Here is a 21,992-nt window from a genome sequence, read left to right as displayed (position 1 = left end):
CATCATGTGTATTAAGCCTGCGTGCGTTTCAAAATGGCCATGGGGGCGCTTTATCTAAACCTCATCGAATGAGCTTTAGAGAGAGAATCCCACAGTCATTTTGAAATATGTGGGGACTTAATATATGTGACAGTGAGCTATTTTAATTAGAGTGTCTGTCTGGGAACTGCTCTAATTAAAACGCTCTCCCCCCACATCATCCTGCCCAAGCACATGTATAGGCAGCCAGACTGGCCCACAATAGAGACTCTTGGCTAAATAGAAAACTAGGGAGGCAGCCTTTGGGGTGGGACAGGGGTAAGGGGGCAGCAGGGGAGAGGCAGATAATCTCTGGGATAACACCATGGGATGAAATGCAGATTTCAGTGGGGCAAGAACACTGATAAACGTGGTCCGCTGCTGCCTTACTGCCTTTGGGTAGGTGGCTCTCCATTCTGATGTTCGGGGTACAATATCAGTGCAAGTCAGATCCATGTGTCCCTCATGGATGATGCTGTGAATTCTGTTCTCTTGGTGCCCTCCATGGTGCTCCTTACAAGAGCCTACAAAATAGCTGATGTTTGCTCCATCTTTCTTCTTAGTACCCTGGACAGTTATCAGCCAGCAGAGATGGTCCCTGAAGTGGCATCTCCACAGCAGTCTTCCCTGCACATCTGCCTTGCTCCTTCTCAGATGCTCTGTTAAGTGAGGAGGAAAGGACTTAGGGAGAAGTCTTTTCCACACAAGCTCATAAAGGATAAAGCTGAGTTTGTCTCCCCACACCTTCTGCATGTCCCAGCAGAACAGTTTGAGCATTTGGCTTGAAGTTTGGGATGCAGCTGAAATCCCTTGTTCTGGATTGTCTCCTCTTGAGGAAATGTTCAGGAAACACCTGGCCCAGAGTTAGATCTTGGGGAAAGCCAAGGCATGGGTCTGTGTGAGCCTCAGCGACTTAGCATCCCTGGTAGGGCAGTAACCTGGGGTGTCATCAGAATCAGCATATAACTTTGCCTTCTGTTGGTGGTGGGATTTCTTCTTCTTTTGTATGGCATCAGATTATCTGATTGCCTTGGTAATGACATTTAGTTTTATAGCTTTATAGCTACTCATAGGAGGCACAATGAGAAGGTAGTTATTCTTACCCCCAAGGTAGGATTTAATGTAAGGGGATTCCTCAAGGGGCACTTTCATGTCCTTTCTCTGCTGGGCTCCTTACAGAACAAATAGAAAAATACTTTTAGCCCCAAGGTGCTGGCAGTCAGAGTCCTTGGCCCTGCAATAGGGGCTTGAAGGAGATATGGTCTAGTAGTCGGGAAGCCAGCCTGCCACATGGGAGGGATTTAACTCCTTCTGCCACAGACTCTGTGTGACCCTGGGCAAGTCACTTACCTTCTCTGTGCCTTTGTTCCTGTGCTGTGAGCTAGGGATTACAGCCATCTTTCCTCCCTTCCTAACCCCTGCTGCCCTCCCTAGCCTCCCCTGAAATGTCTCATAAGGCTAAATATTGTAAGGACACTGCTGTTCAAGTACTCTTAGCTTTGCCTTAATACAGCCCATTTACAAGAGTCAACTGTGTGGTTTCCCATGCAGAATCGGGTCCAAATGTGGTTGTGACAGGCTGTGAGGGGTTAATGAGTAGCAAGGGAGGGGACAGTCTGAATAGTGTCTGAAGTTTCATCTGTAAACTGGTATGGTGACTCAGTCTGGGCCCTTCCCACCCCTGCTTTTCAAAGTGACTCTTTGACCAGCCGCTATTAGGAGTGCAGTGGGTTGTGGGGGAGGGATGGTTGCTTCAGCAGCAACCCAGGTTACAGCTACCTTCCCTGAGCAGTGCCCAAGAGTTGCGTAGCTGCAAATGGGCCTGATTTTTTTTTCCCCCCTGGTTGCTTAAATATTCTCTCTCTGTGGACAGGTCTAGGTGAAACACAGTACTGGAATGAGAGCTGCTGTGTCTTGTTGAATTGACCAGTGTTCCTGGTTACCTGTTATAAACTCACCTCACTTCTCCACCTTTTGGCTCAGATCAAGTGTCTTGGTGGGGGCATCTGAATCCCAAGATCTCTGGGCTTGGGCCTGCATTGAGGATGCCTGCCAATGGGTTTGGGAGTATCTGAAGTCCCAGGATGAGAGCCTGGGATGGAGGATGCTTGCTGGCTGTAGCACTGTACATGGTGTTTAGAATGATTGAGTTCTGCCTGCTCAATTGATACGGTTTTTTGGAACGATTGAGTTCTGTCCAGTTGTTACGATTTGGAACTGATTTGGCTGATTTGACCTGGAATATGGAATATATTCATAATAATAATAAAATCACGTCAGTTCTGCCCTGCCATCCCAGCCACCCCTGCAGCTCTGCTGGTGCCCCTCACTGCTGACCTACAGTCCCTCTGTTATTCCAGTGATGCCCTAGCTGTGCAGATATCACTGAAACCAAACTCCCAGCACCCTGCCCTCTTTTGAGCCCTGGTCCCATATGGGGTAGTCAGAATAGCAGGAGCTTCCATATGGACTGTCCCTCTCCTGATCCCTCCCCTCCATAAGAAGAGAGGACATTTCAAAATGATCTTGGCCATAGCAAATCTTCCCCACACTGGGGTACTTGTCCCTCTCTGCCTTCTCCTTCCACCTGTCATCTCTGCCTCCTGCTCTCCCTGTTCCTGTTAAGAAGGTGTCAGGCTAAAAGCTGGAGCTATTTTTCCCCCCTCCTCCCCTCCTCCTTTGCCTCTGCAGAGGGCTTTGGGAAGGGTGTAATGCAATTAGACAGGGAAGCCAGCCATCTGTCCTGGCTTTCCTCGGGCAGCAGCTGTGGGGGGGGCGTGTGTTTGTGTGCCTTGGTATTTACCCACCACTTTAAACCAAGAGTCTGGCATGAGGAATGGAGTTGGGGTAAAAGTTAAAGCTTGGAACTGAGACCAGAAATTCTCTTGCCCTTTAAACACCAGGGGATGGGGTGGGGGAGACTGGAAAAACCTGATGGCAAGGGTTTGTGCAGGGTACATGGAGAGTCTCTCTGTGTGTTTTAGGGGAGTAGCTGTCCCTTTGGGATTTGAGGGGGAGGGAACAGCCATGTGTCTGGGCATGGGGGTGTTGTTCAGGGGAACTGCTGTCTGTCTTGAGCTGGGGTGGGACTGGTTTGCCTGTGTGGACACCTTGCACACAAGAGCAGGGATGCTCCACCCCTCCAGGGCTGCAATCTGTTAATACCTTGGCTCTGTGTGCACATGGGGGATGGGGGGGCAGGACCAGATGTAAGATTAGCTTGGCTCCTCATGAATGCAGATGGCTGAGTGACCTTTCATCTGAGTTAACCTCTGACACCCCCCTCCCAGACTGTGGTGTGTCTGAACAGACTCTCCCTGCCATCTCTGTTCTTGGACAGATCTTCAAAGGGCTCCTCCTCTGGGCTGGGGAAACTCGCTCCCTGTCTCCTTGCTCTGGCCTCTCCAGCTTACCCTGCTTTTGATCCCTGCAGTAGTGGTGCTGGGTTTGCTTTAAACCTCTCGGCCACTGCAGGGAGCCGATGGCTGTGGGGATCAGAAGAGTTTCTTCCTCCTAGGTCACCAGCTCCAATCCAGGCCCAGGTTATGAGTGACCAAAACTGCTGTCCTTTATAGAAATTACAGCTGGAAAATAGCCTTTCTGGCATATTTTAACTGTCCTTCCATGCAGGGCTTTGCCCTTCTCTCTGTTTCTGAGTGCTTGGCCCAGTCTAATTTTAAATGCATCAGGGCTTTCACCATTTCCCTTGGGGACTTGTTTCGCAGCCCATCAGAAATCCTTCCTGCCATTCAGCCCAGCTGTCCTCTCTCTTTCATGTCATCCCCTTAGTCTCTGTTTTGTGCCCACAAAGATTGTTTTTCTCCTTCCCTGATGATTAGACCCTTCAGATAGGTTTTTACCCACCTCATACTCCTATCTTTGAAGCCAAGTCAGACATAACGCCACTCTCCCATGTAGGAGAAGCCTCATCAGTTGTGGTATTTGAACCGGGGAACTTCTGGATTGTTGCACATCTGTCACTACTGCTGCCTGAGCTGAGTGCCCCCTGGCTGCATTAGCCAAGATGTGGCTGGCTTGTCTGCCTGCCTCTGTGGCCCAGGTAACAGGAAAATGGGCAGATTGCCACCTTACGTTGGTGTGGATTACATATGTGGCCCTCTGTCAGTTTTTCCACAATCAATCTTTCCTCGGCACATCCTGCCCCCTGAGCATTTCTGTCCCTCTTTAGCTTCTTACAGTCTGTCTGGTTAGGGTAGGGGCTCTGTTTCTTTGCTGAGGGACCCACAGCTGGATAGAGTGCAGGACACTAAACTGAAGCTTAGGAGACTTGGATAGATATTGCTTCTCCATCACAGGCTCTTTCTGAGACTCCGTTTCCATTCTGTAAAACATCAGTTTACTTGATTTTCAGTGGCAGTGTGGGAGGGTAAAATCTGCTAACAGTTGAGAGGCTTAGTATTGCAGTGATGAGAGCTATAGAAGTAGTTAGGTCTTGCTAATGAGTAGTCTGATACAAACAGTGGCCCATTTTGTGAATTGGTGAAGTCCTGGTCAAGTGAATTGGTCAAGACCTTTGTCTTGGACCACTGACCAATAGTTTCTAAGCATATTAGAAGTGTTCATATTGGTTATGCATATGAGCTGTGACAGGCAAAGGGGAACCTTCATGACCCTAGTGCAACAGACTGTGATGAGGGTTCAGAAAGCTTCCTCCCCTGACATCATCCTATTTGCTGGAGTCCTGACCCACAGCACTCTTTATAGCCATTATGCCTATGTCTGGAGGTCTTGCAGTTCTTTAGGTTGGTTTGTTGACCAGGAGATGATCGATACCACTGTCACTGACTGGTCTTTTGGTAAGGGCAGAGAGGAGGCAGCCACATTAGTGCCATGGAGCTGTCAGCTGTCTTTAATACAACGGGCTGTGGAGGGGCCTTCACTCATCTGCAGACCACAGCTGGCTTGGGTGCCATCATGTTCTATTGACTTCATTACACACCCCAGAGGGTGTCCCCAAGGGCTTCCTTTCACAGGGTTCCTACTGGTCCACACACAAACAGCTCCCTCTGTTGTCACTAAGCTGACGATACTCACCTGGGTGTTTCTTCAGTAGACTCAAATCATGATCCCTGCACTTGGCTGAGACTAGTGCATGGATGAGAGTGAGCTGGCTACCAGCACAGCCCATGCAAGATATAGACCCTGCTAGTTACTTTTGGGGAATCATCTGAACCCTTAGTTGGTGTCAGTGCTACTCCTTTGTACTGAAGCATGTGACTGCATGTCTGCCGTTTCTGTGCCGCATCCACACCCGCTGGGCCTTTGGGGAGTTATTGCTACCTTTTACCATCTCCGTCGGATGAGCAGTCTGCTGATTTCCATTCAGAGGCAGGCCTCCTCAAAGTCATGGCTGCTCTGGGGACCTCTGGGTGGGATTGTAACAATAAGACCATCTTGGAAGACTACTGCTAAGTTTTGGGCAGAACAGATGGTGACCAGTTGTTGTGGAGCATATTTTGCTTGCCTGCTATACATCTCGTTGCTGCTCGGTGCTGTTCAAAGTGTTGCCTTTGACCTCTCCCTCAATCCCTGTGTGCTGTGGGTCCTGTCTGAATGAGACATGTCCTGCACTGGCGTACCACTTCAGCAGCTGAGGTCATACAGGCTGTTTTTTGCTAAGTGTGCACCTAAGGAGACTTGCAGAGGCAGGGAAGGCTCTTCCATAATGCACTGCTGCACAGCAGTCCCTGTGGTTTATTAGCGTCTAGCATCTTGTGTAGCCATTTACACCCATGCAAAGTGTCTAGCTGATCAGGGTGGTAGGGCTGGATTCTCAGTCAGACTGGGATTGAGCCCAAACTAACTCACTGACTTTAGTAGACCTGTGATCTGAATCCAGGCTGTTGCAGGTGGCACTCCCTGTCCACAGAGATACAAAGCTAGGGAAGCAGAGTCAGAGCCTCTCTGGACAATCCTTGCCCTAGAGCATGCTTCCTTGGCCTCTCTCAAACTGCCAGAATGTGAGTTCCAGGGCATTGTGCCAAGCCCCCAAGCTTTTAACCAGGGCTTGCTTCAGAAAGGGGAGGAACAGGATGAGCTGCACTTTGGGGGTCCTTTGTGTAGCTGATGTTGTCCTGTTAGTGGTGGTGTGAAGTACGGCTGTGCTTCTGGGTTGGGCCTGGGAGCAAATGCTGCATAAACTTAAGACTCCAACTTGTGCCTGTTCACGTAGGCCAATTCTCCCAACCAAATATTTAAAGTAGGGACCATGTGTCAAGACTCTGAACAGTCTTCCTCTTGGTTACCCCAACAGTTCTCCTGTCGTCCCTACTCACTTTTAGCCCCCTCATCTTTTCAGTCTTTAGACACTTTCCCCTTCCAGCAGCAATACTGACTGCAAAGCAGTCTGGACACCAGGGCCTCAAGCCTGGTGGGGCCTCCTGGGATGGGTTTTCTACCCTGGTCTCCAACACCAGCACCTTCTCCAACACCTTCTGATGGTTGGTAGCATGTGCAAGAGGAGCTGGTTTTCCTCCCTTTAGGGAATAGATGGCCACAGTACAAAAGTCATCACCACTCCTGGTCTGAATGATGCCTTTGTCATCTGTTTCAGTCCAGATGCCCAAGGTGGTGAGCTGTGAAGGTTGAACTCGGGTGTCTGCTGGGTCAGATTTGATGCGTATTGCCAGTACATGTTGCTGGGAGCAGCTTCCAGGCTGCATTTATGAAGCACCTGTTCTGGGGATAGACCAAGGGCTGCAGTCCTTAGGATGGTCATTCTAGCATCTGGCTTCACTTAAAAGCTTTTGATGCTTGATCAGCTGCGTTAGCAACAGCAGGAGAAGGAGGAGGAAGATCCTCACCCCTGATCAGGAGGGCCCTTTGTTTTGTAATCCACTGAAATGATTTTGTCCATCCTGGGATCCTGCTTCTTATTTGGCAGCTCAGAGAGGAGACTACGGTCACCCCTATTCATTACCATTTGTGGTCCCAGATTGAGGGCCCCTGTGTTCCTGCATCCTTCACATGTCTGCCATCAGCTCTTTAACTGTGTCACCATTGGGGGTCCAAAGGCAAACAGCCTTGCAGCTAGGCATGGAAGGCCAATTTCTTCTCCCTTTTACATGGATGTAGCTGACATGCTTCTGTGGGGCACAGCGAAGGTCAGGACATGGCCTGTGGTTCTGTCATACCCTGCTCCTGGGGTCTCAGCACCTCCACACTTTGCTTCCTGAAGCTGTGGAGGAGGAGGGGGTGGAGGATATTGTGTCCTAGGATCCACAGATACAGGTCTCTGCACATGTTGGGGCTGAAACTGAAATCTTGATATAGGCAAGGGGCTTCTGCATGTGGTGGGGGGATATGTTGAGGTGTTCCTCCTCTGTACAGGGATGTGGAAGGAGAACCACAGCGTTAGCATGTGGGGTGGTGGTGGTTGGAAGCACTAGTCCCTGCCGTCCCCTGGTCCTCTGACTGGCCTTTCACCCTCTGTTTCAGAAGCAGGATACAGACGATGACACCGATGATTTGGAAATTGCCATCGACAACACGGCATTCATGGATGAGTTCTTCTCAGAGGTGAGGAGGGGTCTGTGCAATGGGGATGCCTCCCTATAACCTGTCTCTTCCTCATTGATGTTCAGTGCTGTGCACATCTCAGTGATGGCTTTCTCTCTAAAGGAAGAAGTGAGGCAGGCTGGTGAACTGCCTTTGCAGTTCACCAGCCTGGAAGTCCTCAGGGAAGTTCTCAGGGGCAGGAAGTCTTGTCTGCTGGTGGGGTCATATGCAGTCTACTGTATGTGGTACGGAAGGATGTGTTGGCACAGCTGAGGTGTCTTGCTACTAGATTTGGGCTGAATTCAAGTTTCAGTCAACTTTGCTGTGAATGGGTACCTGGTCATGTGGGCTGAGGTGTTACAGGTGGTTAGACACAATGCTTGTCATGTCATGCTTGTGTGTGCTGCTGGCTAGAGAAAACATTGTGCTTTAACATCTTTAGCCCCAATGGATCACCAGGCTTAGGGGGACCTTGGATAAGATGCTTAATTTCCCCTCCTTCCCTCCCACCCACTGCCGGTTTAGCTTGTAAGGTGTTCAAGGCAGGGACTGTTTCAGGATGAATCTGTGCAGGCCCGAGCAGTCAATAGGGTCCTGGTCTCTGTAGGTGCTAGCAGAATATGCCATAATCCATAAAATCTTTCCTTGTTGTTTAGATTGAAGAAACCCGACAAAACATTGACAAAATCGCAGAGAATGTGGAGGAGGCAAAAAAGCTCTACAGCATCATCCTGTCGGCCCCCATCCCTGAACAAAGTGAGTGCTTGAGAGCCCCAGCTCATCCCTTGCTTCTGAGCCTGACCAGAAACTCTGGAGTAAATGAGTTACCCAGCTGGGCTGGGCTGTTCCTGCTGGGGCTGGGCTCTGTCCCTGGAGTCTCAGAAGACATTCTTCTGGTGGCATTACCAGCCAGCACCCTTACCCTGTGCTGACTGGGTTCTTCTGCTTGCATTTCTGCAGAGACAAAAGATGACCTGGAGCAGCTCACGACAGAGATCAAGAAAAGGGCCAACAGTGTCCGAAACAAGCTTAAAAGTAAGTCTGTGTTTCTTCCCCACCTCCCCATCCTCTGTACTAACGGCTTTCAAACAGGCATGGGGGTGGAATAAACTAGGAGGGTCCTGTGGTCCAACCCCACTGCACAAATGCAGGATGTGCTATTTCTAAGCCATCACAGCCAGATGCTTGTCCATTCTCTTCTTAAAAACCCTCTTTTTTTTTTTATGGCAGTCTTTCAAATATTTGAAAATTGCCACGTCATCCTTTAATCTCCTTTTTACCAAAACAAACACACTTGGTTCTCCCGGCCCTTCCTTGTGTGGTTTGCATTCCACCCCTTTATTATCTATGTCACTCACCTGTGCATCCTTCTTCTTATGCAGAACTCAGAACTGCTCACAATACTGCAACTGAGATCTAGCTAGTGCCAACTAGAATGGCACTGTCGCGTCTTGTGTCTGACATGCAGTACTTCTGTTAAGGTGACTGAAAATGTCATTGGCTATTTTTGTGACTGTATCACAGTGCTGACTCATTTTGAATTTGTGAACCACCAAACCCTCTGATCCATCTCAGCCTTGGAGCTGACCTTCAATTGTACAGCAAGCCATCCTTCCAGTTGACCATTCCCACACCCATCCTCCTCAAGATCTGTCCACTCCGTTGACTGTCTTTTGTACCTTTTCTTCCTCTGAAGGAACTGATCTCTTCTCCCTGTGCTTGGGAGCATAGCTGGCAATCATTCCCATCCCCCCGGTCATCACCGTTAGTCTCCTTCAGAGTGACAGACCAGATCCTCCTGTCTTGCTCTATGTGCTAGGGTTTATTACTGGCAAGCCTGAGACTCTCCTGGTGTGACTCTTTCTGCTGTTGGGTGGGTTGTCAGTAGTAAAAACTGAACCCAAGATCTAGGGCATTTAAGGCATGAGCCTCTACTGGATGAGCTAAGAACTCCTCTGTTAGCTGAGGCTGGAGCTGGCTCTTCAACCTGCTTCTGTTGTTCAGCCAATGCTCTGGGGGATGGAGCAGCAGATGGCACTGGGTGTAGCTTACCTCTGGTGGCTCCTGGACACCCAGTGCTAACAACAGGTCAGACTGGGATGGGGATGAGTTCAGAGGATGGTATCCTCTGTATTAGCTATGACAGGGTGGGAACAGAAAGGAAATGATCCCTTTTCAACAAGGGATCGCAGAGCTGGAGAATGAGATGACTAGGGCTGGGGAAGGGGCCAAGCTGTGCAGCCAACCCAAGCCTGTCTTGTAATTTCACTCCTCTCTCCCCTCCTGTGTTGCCAGGTATGGAGCGGAACATCGAGCAGGATGAAGCCCGGTCATCAGCAGACCTGAGGATACGGAAGTCTCAGGTGAGCAGGGCTCCCCTTCCCTCCCCACTTCCTTCATGCATGTTATGTCTCTGGATCAAGCCGCAGTCCCTGCTTTTAGCCCTCAGGCTGGTGGAGCCCCAGAGGTGGCAACAGACTGTTCCATTATGGGGCCGTGCTGGGAAAGAGGATAAGGGTAATATCCAGCCCTCAGCATTGTCCTGTGTGGGGAGATTGCGCATTCTGTGGAACAGATTGAGTAGAACAAGGGTGATGATACGATGAGGTGCAAGCACTGCTGGCTTCCTCAAGAACCTCTTCTGCCTAGCAGGCAGAGGTAGAAACAGGGCACAGGGACTGGACAAGGAAACTAGGCAAGATGAGACTAGAAAGGATGCGGATGTGGTTTATGGGGATAGTGATTAACCTTTGGGGTTGATTCTTCATGGCTGGAAATCTTCAAGTCATAGCCTAGATGTTGTTCTAAAGCAGAGATGTCAAACTCATCCAGCCCCGTGGGGCCAAGTGAGTGGTGCAGGGCCAGTCTGTGGGATGGACCAGACCTACAGACTGGCCCTGCATTCTGGATCTGGCACGTGTCCTGGAGTGGCTGGAGAGGGTGGCCAAGTATGGCCGGGTCTTGCTCTGGCTGTCCCAGGGCTGTGCAGCATGATCTGGAGCTGTTGCTACTGCCACTGCCAGGCTGTGTTGCATGGCTCTGGAGCCTTGGATCCACTCCAGAGTTGTGCTTCATGTGGCAACCACTCCACTACCCTGGAACACAAGCTGAAATGGGTATTATGTGTGGTGTGTGGGGCTATCTGGCCTACTCTGTAAGCTTCCTGTGGGTCACTCTGAGATCTGCAGGTAGCACTGGGGGGCAGATGACATGGCTTCATGGGCCAGATCTGGCCCACAAGTCATATCTTTGACACCTCTATTCTAAAGGATTTGTCCTGGCTCCCACTGGAGCTAGGGACTCAGTGTGAAGAAGGAGGCTTTCCTCCTGGTGGGCTGCCAGGGGTCCAGTTCAGGGGTTCCTCCATGCCTCATATATTCTATGGAAGAACACAATGAAATGAAAGGGAGTGCCATTTTATATCTCCTTCATACCACTGGGGAAACTGAGGCATAGACTGTCAAGGTGACTTCCCCAAGTGGGAATCAGTGACAGACCCAGTCAGGATGTATCTGGGCCTGGAGAGTAATGCCAGAAATGGATGGGCTGTTTCTGAGGCAGTCCAAGGGGATAGGATGGTACTAGGTAAAGAGGAGGGAATGCATGGGGAGCAATTGAGTTGTCTTCTGCTCAGATGGGTGCCCCAGCTGGCTGGGCAATACATGAGCTGGTGTGTACGCACTGTGCCAGCAGCTAGCTGTGATGCAGATTAAACGGCAAACCCTGGGGTCTCTCACTGCACCGCTTGTCCCTCCAGCATTCTGTCCTCTCCCGGAAGTTCGTGGATGTGATGACCAAGTATAATGAGGCGCAGGTCGACTTCCGGGAGCGAAGCAAAGGGCGGATCCAGCGGCAGCTCGAGATCAGTATGTTACCTTTTGCGCTCTGGAGCATGACTGACAGTTGTCCTTGTCCCTGTTCCTTTCCCACCAGTCTCCCCCAGTGACACGCCAGATACTCCTGCTCTCCAATGCGCTTGGGTTTGTTGCTGGCAAGGCTGAGATCTCCCCAAGGAATCAACCACAATCTAGCCAGCATGTCTGGTCCATTGCAAGGGCCATTGCCCACCCTGTGATCCCCTAGAGTCACAGCACCCCTGTTGGGGAGGAGAGAGTGGGCAGTACAATTGACACCCCCCTCCCTCCAATGTCATAGTGCTGGTTGCTGGAGGGGGCTGGTCTCTTAGCCTTCCTTTTGGTGTCATGGTAGCCCCTGCTGGTGGGGTGGGACCCAGCATATGCAGGATTTCTCCCTATCACCCAACAGTATGGAAAGTATTTATCACCTTGAAGGTCAGGGATGTTTTACAGGTCCAGCAGCAATGTCTGTTATCGCTGCTTGGACCCAACATTCACATACTAGCCTATGACCCATGCCCAGGGAAGGTGATCTGGTCTCTCCTCTTCATGCCCATCTCTCTTTTTACCATGATGCAGCTGGGAAGAACACAACAGATGAGGAGCTGGAGGAAATGCTAGAGAGTGGAAACCCATCCATTTTCACCTCTGGGGTGAGTGTGTGTATTAGACCCTACCCCTAGACATAGGAGCTACATCTGGGATGAAGAGGACAACTGTGTACAGTGAGGATTTGAAGGGCACATGGAGAGGATGTATATATTAATATTAGTTAATACTTATTGTGTAGATCTTAAAGCAGTTATGGGGGGGATGGAATATCGGAGCAGGGGGAGGCTGGGGACTGGGTGAGGAGCACTGGGGTGTGGTGAGGAGGTATCAGCAGGGGATTGATTGTGTTCCTCCACAGGGGAAGTGGCTGGGTATTAGTTGAAACTGCTCTGGTATCAAGGACTCCACCTTCACCCTTTGCGGTAACTGAGGCTGTCTCGGCTTTGTTCCAGATCATGGATTCACAGATCTCCAAGCAGGCACTGAGTGAGATTGAGGGGCGGCACAAAGACATTGTGCGACTCGAGAGCAGCATCAAGGAGCTGCATGACATGTTTGTGGACATTGCCATGCTGGTGGAAAACCAGGTAACCAGATCACCACAGAGAACTGCTGAGCTGGAGGCAGTTCTATGGTGAAGCAACCAGGCGGGCAGGCTCAGAGAGATAAGGACTGAATGATAGTAAAAGGGTGAAATGTGGTCTAGCACCAAGGGTAACCGAGAGACCGTGGAAGAGTGACAACCATGTCACAACAGTAGGGGAAAGTCATGGGATGGGCCCAGGTAACTGTGTAAGAAGACAGTGTGACAGCCGTGTAAATTAAGAAGGGGCGATAGTGGGTTACAATCAAACTGAATGGGGTAGGGTAGAAATCATGGTACCAAGTCATGCTGAGTGTGGATGAAAGGGGACACGGACATCAAGCAACCAGGCTACTAAGTAACCAAGCAGTGTAACATCCCAGTAACCAATGAGCTTATTTTCATGGCAGCATGGACCTCAAAGTCAGGTACAAAGTGTTTGAGGTCCTGATTACAAGTGATGGTCCAGCGGCCTCTCCTTCCATTCTCAGTGAGTGGCACCAGGCACCCTGGAGACCCTAGAAAGCATTGGAAACAAGAGTCTGCTGTCTGGGCCAGGTGTTCTTAGTTTGTTTTCATGAGCATTGCCCACTGTCTCACTCCCCCAATGGCTTACAATTGCCCTGAGGTGGGAGAGCCTCAGTACATCCTTTCATACGCTTGAGGCCTTCCTGTCCCTCTCTAAGGCTCCTTTTCTATTTTTACCCACAATGCACTGCCGAGGAGATGGTGTGTGTGTCGGGTAATGGTGAGTATGCCCCTTTCCTCTACTTAGACCAAGGGAGGACCAGTGGAGTGATCCCAGAGCCTCGCCAGTTGAGGAATGTCCTTGAAGACCAATCTCCCCTCTCTCCTCAGGAGATGGGAAGGGTGGGATGGCAGGGTCAGAGGGTATGCCTCCTCCTCCTCCTCCCCCTCACCAGGGTAGGGCTGGGCTCTTGTGGGAGTTCTATATGCATGATGAAAAATCATGTCAGGGAATGAATGAGTGGCTGCAACTGTGCCTGAGTGTATGTGGCTAAGAGAACCTCCCTTTCTGGTCATTGGACATTTAGATATCTCCAATTCCTTGACGTGAGTGTGTATCTCTCTCTCTCTGTCCCCCCCCACAGGGCGAGATTGTAGATAACATAGAGCTGAACATGATGCACACAGTAGACCATATAGAGAAAGCACGTGAGGAAACCAAAAAGGCTCTGAAATACAAGAACCAGGCGCGCAAGGTGAGTTCTGCAGATGCCACCTGTCCTGATCTCACCCAGAGGCCCCTTTGCTGTTTCTTTCTCTCTCTCTCTCTCTCTCTCTCTCTCGTTCTCCTCTGCTTTATTCTGCTGCACTCTCCTGCTCTCGCCATCTCTGTTTTCCTCTGCAAGGGAGCCATGATTGACCGTATAGAGAACAACATGGACCAGTCTGTGGGCTTCGTGGAACGGGCTGTTGCCGACACCAAAAAGGCTGTGAAATATCAGAGTGAAGCCAGAAGGGTGAGAACAGCCAGTCAATACTAGCCCTGCCCTGGCAACTAAGGCCCCCGTCTCACCCTTCTGATCCCCGCCGAATCTTAACCAGACCACTAACCCATGCCCAGTCCTGTCCAGCCTTCCTTGTTTCCCATCCCATCTTTTTCAACCCTTTCCAGTCCTCATCCACCATTACATCCTCAGAATGCAATGGTATATCCATTCCTAGCCCACTTCCTGTTGGGAAAGGGCCAATGTCACTGGTTGATTAAAATTCAGGCCACCCTGGGGCAGCTCTCACAACCCTGTTTCTTCTCAGTAGCACTTACCCACTCTGTGCCCCTCTTGCTCCTCCTCTCTTTTTTGCTCTTCTTTCACAGACTTCCTCCCCCATCTAACAGCTGCTTGGGGCATCTCTCTGCTTCCCTTCTCTACCTCTGCACTCTTCCATGGCCCTTCCTTCTGTTAACTCCTAAGAAATGTGTTGTTTGGGCTGTGCTGTAGCTGTGGGCTGCCTCCATCCCCAGGGCACCTTTGCCATTCCCTAAAGTGCCTCCAGCAGGGAAAGGCTAGGAACATCTCCCCCAACTGGCACCTCTGCACAGTTCACTGCAGCTGGGAAAGGTCGGTGCTGGGGTTATTTGAGCTTGACTTTAGTCAGCACTTTTGCCGTGATCCCTACATGACTCCTTCTGGGACTGGAGCAGCTGGAAGCTCCCACTACAGACAGCAGCTCAGCCCCTGGTTCCCACAGCACCTCCTGCTGGGAAAGGTTGGGGCTGGAGTAGATAGGAGCTACCCCAGCCAATGCTCTTGCCTTGTTTCCCACAACATTGCCTGCTGGGAGAGGCTGGGTCTGGAATAGTTTAGGATTTGGACCACACGGCACTCCTGCATTGTTCCCAACAGTGCCCCTTATGGGTGGAGTCTAAAAACAAAGGATCAGTGAACTCAGAGGCTTCCTCTGCCGTTTTCTGTAATGTATCCTGCTGGAGACAGCTGGGAATAAATGGGTATATTTGAGGTGGGAACAATACTTAGCATTAGAGACATGCAGATGGTTTGATATCTGTTGTGAAGAGATCTGACTTGTGAGTATTTTTGAGGACGGCAAAAACATCTTGGCTGTCTTAAAGAAATGGATGAGTTTTTTGTGTGCTCCTAAAGAACTGCCCCTTGCAGGGTCACAAGCAATGGTACCCAATGCCACTGTGCAGAGTGCCTCTCCTTCATTGCTCATGATTCCTTCTCCTTTTTTCTTTTGTCCCCTCCTCTAGAAAATGGTCATTATCATTGTGATAGTGGTCGTCTTGCTCGGAATAGTAGCTCTCATTATTGGACTTGCCGTAGGGCTAAACAAAAAATAGCCCCCTAGGGCTGCTGGCTCTAAACCGTAAGTAGAGTGTGGAAGAATACACGGAGAGGGGGTGGAATCTCCTTGGGAGCCAGCTCAGGAGCTGAGCTGTCAGGGTGGAGCTAATTGTACTTCTTGTGGCCTCTCTTTGCTGCCTGGCTGCTCTGGAGATTTCTGAACCTCTCAGCTTCTGGCTCAGTGGTTTTCATGATTTGGATTCTTTTTTCTGTCTCTGAGTTCCAGCCTTTGGACACCGTGTTCTGGGTTCTAGGTGCTGGCTCTATGCTACAGTATTCATGTTTTGTTTTCTAGACCCGTGTTTCTCAACCCGTGGGTCACAACCCAAAAGTGGGTCCCAAGAATATATGAAAGAGTTGCAAACAAACTTTAAAAAAATGGACCAACAAATGTTAAAAAATGGTTTCTTCTTTAAAGGAGAAAAATGTGGCCTTTCCTTTGCAGGCTGGCAGAGTTCCAGCCTGAGAGGGGCTGCTTGTAGTGCCTCCTGCCCCACATACCCACCACCTACGCTACACACTAGGGGGCTGGGGCCTGGAGCAGGGTGGGGAACAGGACAGCAGGTCTAGAGTGAGGAGCACTGAGTCAGGACTAGCCATCAATGTTAACAGAGGGGTCCTGGTACAAAAAAGGTTGAGAACCACTGTTATAGACCTTGGTTTCTGGGCCCTGAGCTGTCTTTTGGTGCTGGGAGCTGACTTTGCATTCTGGCTTGACATTCTCTGTGCTCGACCCTGTGCTCTGTGTTCTGGCATTAGGTGCTATACCTTAAGTTTGTTGCTCTTGGTTCTTGGCTGTGGTTTTGGGTTTGTGCTTTGAGTGATGTTCCAGCTTTTGGCTCTAGACTTTGGGCTTTAAGTTATGGGTTCTATTTTTAGGTCCTAGACTTTGTTTTCTGAAGGGCAGGAGATTCTTATTTCTGACTTTGGGTTTTGTGCCTACGGTCTGTGTTTTTGGGGCTCTGTGTGTTGGCTTCTTGGCTGTCTTTGGGTCTCTGTAGACTTGGGCTGTGCATTCGTCGCTCTGGTTTCTGACCTTTGTGTTTATGTTCAGTCACTTCCACTTCTACAGTCATTTCTACTACAGTTTTTTACTGTAATCCCTGGAACCTGGGGCCAGGGCAGGAGAAGGTGTTTGCAGATGAAGGGATGGAGATGTTGGTAAAAGGGAGCTTGGCTCATAGGGTGGTGGGCTTCAATTCTGAAATTTCCAGAACTGCTTGTGGGGAGGGCGACGAGGAGATGTGGACGTGGCACAAGTGGAAGCAGCTGCAACACTGCTGCAAAGCAGGCCCTTGTGCTTTTCCCTTGAAGGTCTCTGGCTTATGCAGACACAGTGTGGGCAGCCCCCATGCACCCATCCCTCCACTCTATGTGCACAAAATGTTTTCTCTGGCTTTTCTCTCTACCTGGCTGGGTGGAGAAATGAAGAGCCTTAATGGGATTCTTCCAAGCTCTGCCTCCAAAATAAGCTCCACCTTTTGGGTGTCATTGATCCCAGAGACCACTCACACTAAGCTGGGCAGAGGATTAAAATCTGGCTGTGGAGCTGTCACCAGGACTGCAGTCCCCCTTGGCAGGGCTGACACAGATGCCCCTGGGTTCTACTGTTTCCTGGACATGGCTCCTTCATGAGCTGGGGCAGGGAAGGAGGGAATGTGATATCTTCTGCAAACTACCCATTTGTGGCACTCAAATGGGCTGTGCCAATCTATGACCCTCCCTCTGCCATGAGCAGTGACCTGGCCAACACTGCCAACGTCTAATTTACTCCACAGTTGGGGCACTTAATGCGTCCCACAACCATGGCTCCAACTGCCCTACAGATGTGGTTCCATCTCCTTGGCACTGGCCGTGTTGTTGAGGCTTTCTTGTGCAACCGGAACAGCTAAAAACTTGTGTTCTATCTTAACTGACTGCTGAGGCTGTGGTTTCTCAAAAGTTTCTGTGAAATACTAGATAACAGTTGGTTGTGTGGTGCTGTTTATCAGGCCATCTGCAGAGGTGCAATTCGCCCATCTTGAGTCTTCAGGCCCAGCGTGTCAGTGCTAAACATATATGAGCCAATGTTAATACTGCCTTGCTATGAATGAATTTTTCTCTTATTCCTCCCCTTTTTCCAGACACTCCTGACCATCTTGCTGGGCTGGTAGTGAGGTCTTCCCCTCACGGTCCTCCTCGCTGTTGTGTCCCATGTGCTTACCACCTCCTCGTCCTCCCCCTGCCTTTCCTGAGACCTGTTAATCAACCTGGCATCTCTGATCCACCCTGAACCATGCCCCAATTTGCACCAGCATTTCCTGTGATGGCTACACTGTGAACATCCAGCTGATGGTCCCTTGATAGAGGATCTGGGCCTGCTTCATCCAGCCCAGGATGTAGACATGTTTCCTATACTGTCAGTGAGCTCATGAGAAGCTGTTACCAACCCTGCCTTACCTCTCCATCTCCCAAGAGGTTTTCACTACTGCAAACCCCAGCCTCTAAGGTCCGTTTTGTTTGCCAAATTCCCACTTCCTGATGGGATTCCCATCAATCACAGTGGAGCCTTCAAGGCATTTCCAGAACTGCTTGTCCTACCTCACTGGCTGGCCTCCATCTCACATTTCTTAGGGGTTTGGGTTTTTTTTTTTAGGTGGATAGTTAAAATCTTTATTTACCAGGCAATGCAAGAACTAAATCTGCCCCTCAGAACTGCCTCAGTCAGGTCAGAGGGTGAGAGATCAGGGAAGGAGTTTCAAACGGACACTGGTGGACAATAGACTTGTGGGCTTGAGGTTGGATGCTGCAGAGGTCCCAGTGCCTGCCAGGAGAATGAGCAACTGAACCGGGACCTTGGATCTTTTGTACAACAATGCAGGTGGCAAAGCAACCCCCAGACTCCATTGTGCTACCCACTGTTGCTGGCAACAGGGTTAAGGGGGGCGATGGATCTCCTGCCCCATAGGTAGAGGGGCCAGAATTGTCAGTGCCTTCCTGCCAGCCTTACTGGCTACAGCAGTTTAACCGCAGATCCGAAGCAGAGCCAGGACATGAGGGTGGCAATCCCCATGTTCCCGCTGGTTGGGGAAACAAGCAATGGGGCTGGGAACTCAAGGTAGCGGGGCAGTGGCACATGCTGGCAGTGCTGTAAGACCTGAGCACTTCCCTGGCCTGGATCACTTCTCTCTGATATATCAGTTCCCAAGGTGAAGGCACCTGTGTACTGAAGGAGGGACCCAGAGAGACCTGTTTCTTGTGATCAGTGTTTGTTGACAACAGTGACTTGGAGGAATTGACACCTTTGTTTGCCTGAAGTGTGAAGCTTTGTCACTGAGTTTTCCACCCAGATATTTACTCAAAGTAGCAAAGAGCAGACAGACATCTTGCATCTCAGCCCTTCACAGTAATCCCAGCCTCTGAGTCTGTGGGTCCAGGCTGAGTGGTAGCAGGAGGGGAACTAATTGAAACACTGGAGATGTTGCTTCTCTCCACCTAAATCCCTGGCATATACCTTGTCTGAAACATTTTGGGCGGGGGTCGGTTCTCATTCATTTGGGGGGAGCAATGAGTGTTTTCATAGCTGCTTGCCCTTGCTAGTATGTAGTTTGCAAGGTTTTGCATGTGTGGTTGATGTCCTTTTTTTCCTCAGGACTCATCATATTTTTATGGGTTTTGTAAATTTGTCAGGATTGGGGTCCTTGCATATATTTATTATTTCCAGGCCATCCAGAACTGATGTCCCCTCATGTGCCTGACGTTGTGGCAGCCGCCTCTTTCTCTGGTGTGATTTTTTGAGTTTGGGTGGGATGGGAGTGACCAGTTCCTGCAGCTGTTGCAGTTGTTTGGTAGCCCTGGTGGGGAAATGAGCTGCAGAGTGTTAAGTTGGTTTCCACTGGGCAGACTTCCATATTGTTGAAACACTAACATATGTGGCACAAAGTGAGACCTCTTCAAGGCTGAGGACTGAATCACCCTTGGAAATTCAGCTCCCTCCTTTCCTTAAGAGGTGCTCTCCCCAAGGCAGACCACAGGGATAGGCCCACTCATAAAATGAGGGCCCACCGGGCTGCACTCTGAGTTCACTATAAATGTTTTCTTGCGTTGTTGAAGACAGGTGATGGGTAATGAGTCGGGGCAGGTTTTCTCTTTTGTGGAAGAGGCAAATCTATGCTGTAGCAGTGTCTGGCTGGTCCAGCTGCATAGCTTCCACCATCACAAATGCCACCCTTGTAATCATCCTTACTGAAGATCCAGTGTCTCCTTGTTGCCCATAACACGTATGTGAGATTTACTGGTCCAACCCCTGCTCCTCACTCCCAAAGAGAGCTTCTTCCCTTGCAGAATGAGGCAAGGTCCTCCAACGCACACCTGCACTTGACCACTCTCCCCCAGCATGCAAACGGAGCTGTGAGCAGGTTCCTGTTCACCTTCCTCTTCTCTGGGTTTTGATGTCTGCAACTATGTAGTGGCCAGGTTTGCTCGGTGCTGGACTTGGGGAGAAGCAGCTGCTGCAGGCAGATCCTGCCTAGGGTCTGAAACTCCCCAGAGCTCTGCAGATGGCAAGAGTTTTGTCACTGCAAAAAACCAAAGCTGTCAGCTGTTGTATTTTGTTCTTTTTCTTTCTTTGTTTTTTTTTTTTAGTGAAACTTTGTTTTTAATTAAAAGCAAAGAAATAAATTTATATTTGATCATGAAAGCCTCATGCTTCTGTCATGTTCTCCTCTGTGCGCTGGATTTCCCTGAGAGCAACTCCTAGTTATGGCCAGCCTCAGCCTGTTCATGCAGGTGTTTGTTGTTTCAGTGTTGGCAGCCAAGGGTTAGAGTTTTGATTAGGGTGTGCCAGTGCTCCTGCTGGGACTAAAACCTGGAGGTTTTGACTAAATGATCGTGCCCCTTTGCTCAGGGTCAGAGCAATGGCCACATTTGGGATCTGGAAGGAATTGTACCACGTGGAACAAACTCTGTGGGGTTTTGCCTTCTTTTGTAGTGGGGGACATGATCTCAAGTGCACTTTAGCAACCCTTGCAAAAGTAGGATTGTGGTTAGTCCTTATCCCCCTGCTTTACCTGGGGCAGGTTAGAGTGGTTTTGGTTATTTGGGCAATATGCCTTGTAATTGTGACAGTTGATTGCATAGTTTTAGGAATATGTTAGGCAGGGGCTTGTATGGGATGGTTTGGATAGGGATGATCCTGCCTTGATTGGGGGTTGGAATAGATAATCACCAGAGGTCCCTTCCAGTCATCTCTTTTCATGATTCTTCACCTGTGTTTGGGTTGCATCCCTTCTAGTAAAAAAAGAGACGAGGGCCAATAATAATGAATGTAGACAATACCCAAGCGACTATTTAGCACTTTGCCTCAGTGGATCTCAAGTGAGGGTCTTATAATTGTCTCCATTTTACAGATGGGGAAACTGAGGCACTTAAGAAGCAAAGCAATTCGCTCACAGAAATCTAGTATTGGAATGGGGAAAGGGACCCTCATCTTTCAGTCCCAGTCCAGCACTCTTACATCTATACCAAACTGTCTTCTATGTAGAGGGTATTATTGGGGCCACTGGTCATAAATGAATCCTGTGGTTCTTGTGGTTTCCACGTTAATAGAAGTAGTGCTAGCAAATTTCACCTATCCATGTTCTAATCTGGAAAACATGCAAATCCTAGCATTTTCATGTGATGCATACCAATTTATGGTCATCTTAAGCTGACACTGGTTTTAGCTCAAGATGCCGAGATCTGTTGCTTTTGAAACCTTTCCTTCCAGTTGTTTAAGTGATGGTAAGAGTTGAGACTGAATAACACAAGATGAGGAGAGGCAGTGAGCCTGCCTGCTGCACAGTTAGTGACACTGCAGCGTGGGGAGACGATAGTGTCATCTCAGGGAGGAGTGTGAAGCTTTGAGCCTCCGTAACTGAACTGGGCTGAGAACTGCTTTGGTGTGACTCATTGAGATACTTAGATCAGCTTTTTTTCCCAGAGTTGCAGTGGTGGCTAGGTTTTGGGTTGGGGACAAGATCTTGTCTCTGATCTGACTGGCTGCACTAAGGAGTATTGGTAAGTGAAAGAGTTGAATGGACCCAACCCAGGCAGTTTGGCCTGCTGCTTGAGGTCTCTGTGTGGGCCTTTCCTCTCAATGGCAAGCAGACCCTCTCCCACTAAGCTGATCTGCACCGGAAGACTTGGACAGATTTTTCTCCTCTGCTGCTGTGCAGCAGCCTGTCTTTTGGGTAAGATAACATGCCTTGGCATGAAGTGTTATTTCCTTTGGGTTGGGTGGGCTAGCCCCTATCCATGTCTCTAGCTACTTATCTGGTTCCCATAACTGTTGTAGCTGTGCATGCATGTATACACCTTGCTACCCCAGCCTGGCATGTAAGTTAGGATTGCAGGAAGCTCTTCAAGCTGTTTTCTGTAAGGGCTGTAGACACTAACTATTTCCTGCCTCTGTGAAAGAACAGTCTGATTCCCTCCCTGCCACTCTGCCCACAGATTTCCTTCCTGCCTCCGTTTCCCCTCTTCCAACTCAAGGTTACAGATTCCTCTTATCCCCCTGAAAGACAGAGGTAGAATGTCCCTTCCCTCTCCTCTTCTCCTGTCTCCCTTTTTATGTGGCTGCAAAGTTCCTGGTATTATTGCTTTTTCTCTCTGAGC

The 21,992-nt window shown here is 49.7% G+C and overlaps 1 protein-coding gene across 7 annotated transcripts in view; it reads left to right on the top strand.

Moving 5' to 3' along the window:
* Positions 1-21,992, top strand: part of STX3 (syntaxin 3) — a 32,282-nt gene that overhangs the window by 6,803 nt on the left and 3,487 nt on the right. For 5 of the 7 annotated variants that reach the window (XM_025206927.1, XM_025206926.1, XM_025206930.1 and 2 more), the window contains exons 2-9: positions 7,477-7,557; positions 8,193-8,292; positions 8,497-8,571; positions 9,832-9,899; positions 11,294-11,402; positions 11,973-12,046; positions 12,398-12,532; positions 13,641-13,751. In XM_025206927.1, the coding sequence (XP_025062712.1) occupies positions 7,477-7,557; positions 8,193-8,292; positions 8,497-8,571; positions 9,832-9,899; positions 11,294-11,402; positions 11,973-12,046; positions 12,398-12,532; positions 13,641-13,751 (753 nt within the window). Of the gene's footprint in view, positions 1-7,476; positions 7,558-8,192; positions 8,293-8,496; positions 8,572-9,831; positions 9,900-11,293; positions 11,403-11,972; positions 12,047-12,397; positions 12,533-13,640; positions 13,752-15,265; positions 15,382-17,482; positions 21,970-21,992 lie in introns of those variants that run through there. The other 2 variants (XM_014521037.2, XM_014521039.2) reach the window with 2 other exon arrangements.

This window comes from Alligator sinensis, unplaced genomic scaffold (genome assembly GCF_000455745.1).
Source record: "Alligator sinensis unplaced genomic scaffold, ASM45574v1 scaffold437_1, whole genome shotgun sequence".
NCBI lineage: Eukaryota > Metazoa > Chordata > Crocodylia > Alligatoridae > Alligator > Alligator sinensis.
This window is presented reverse-complemented; position numbering and strand designations above follow the sequence as displayed.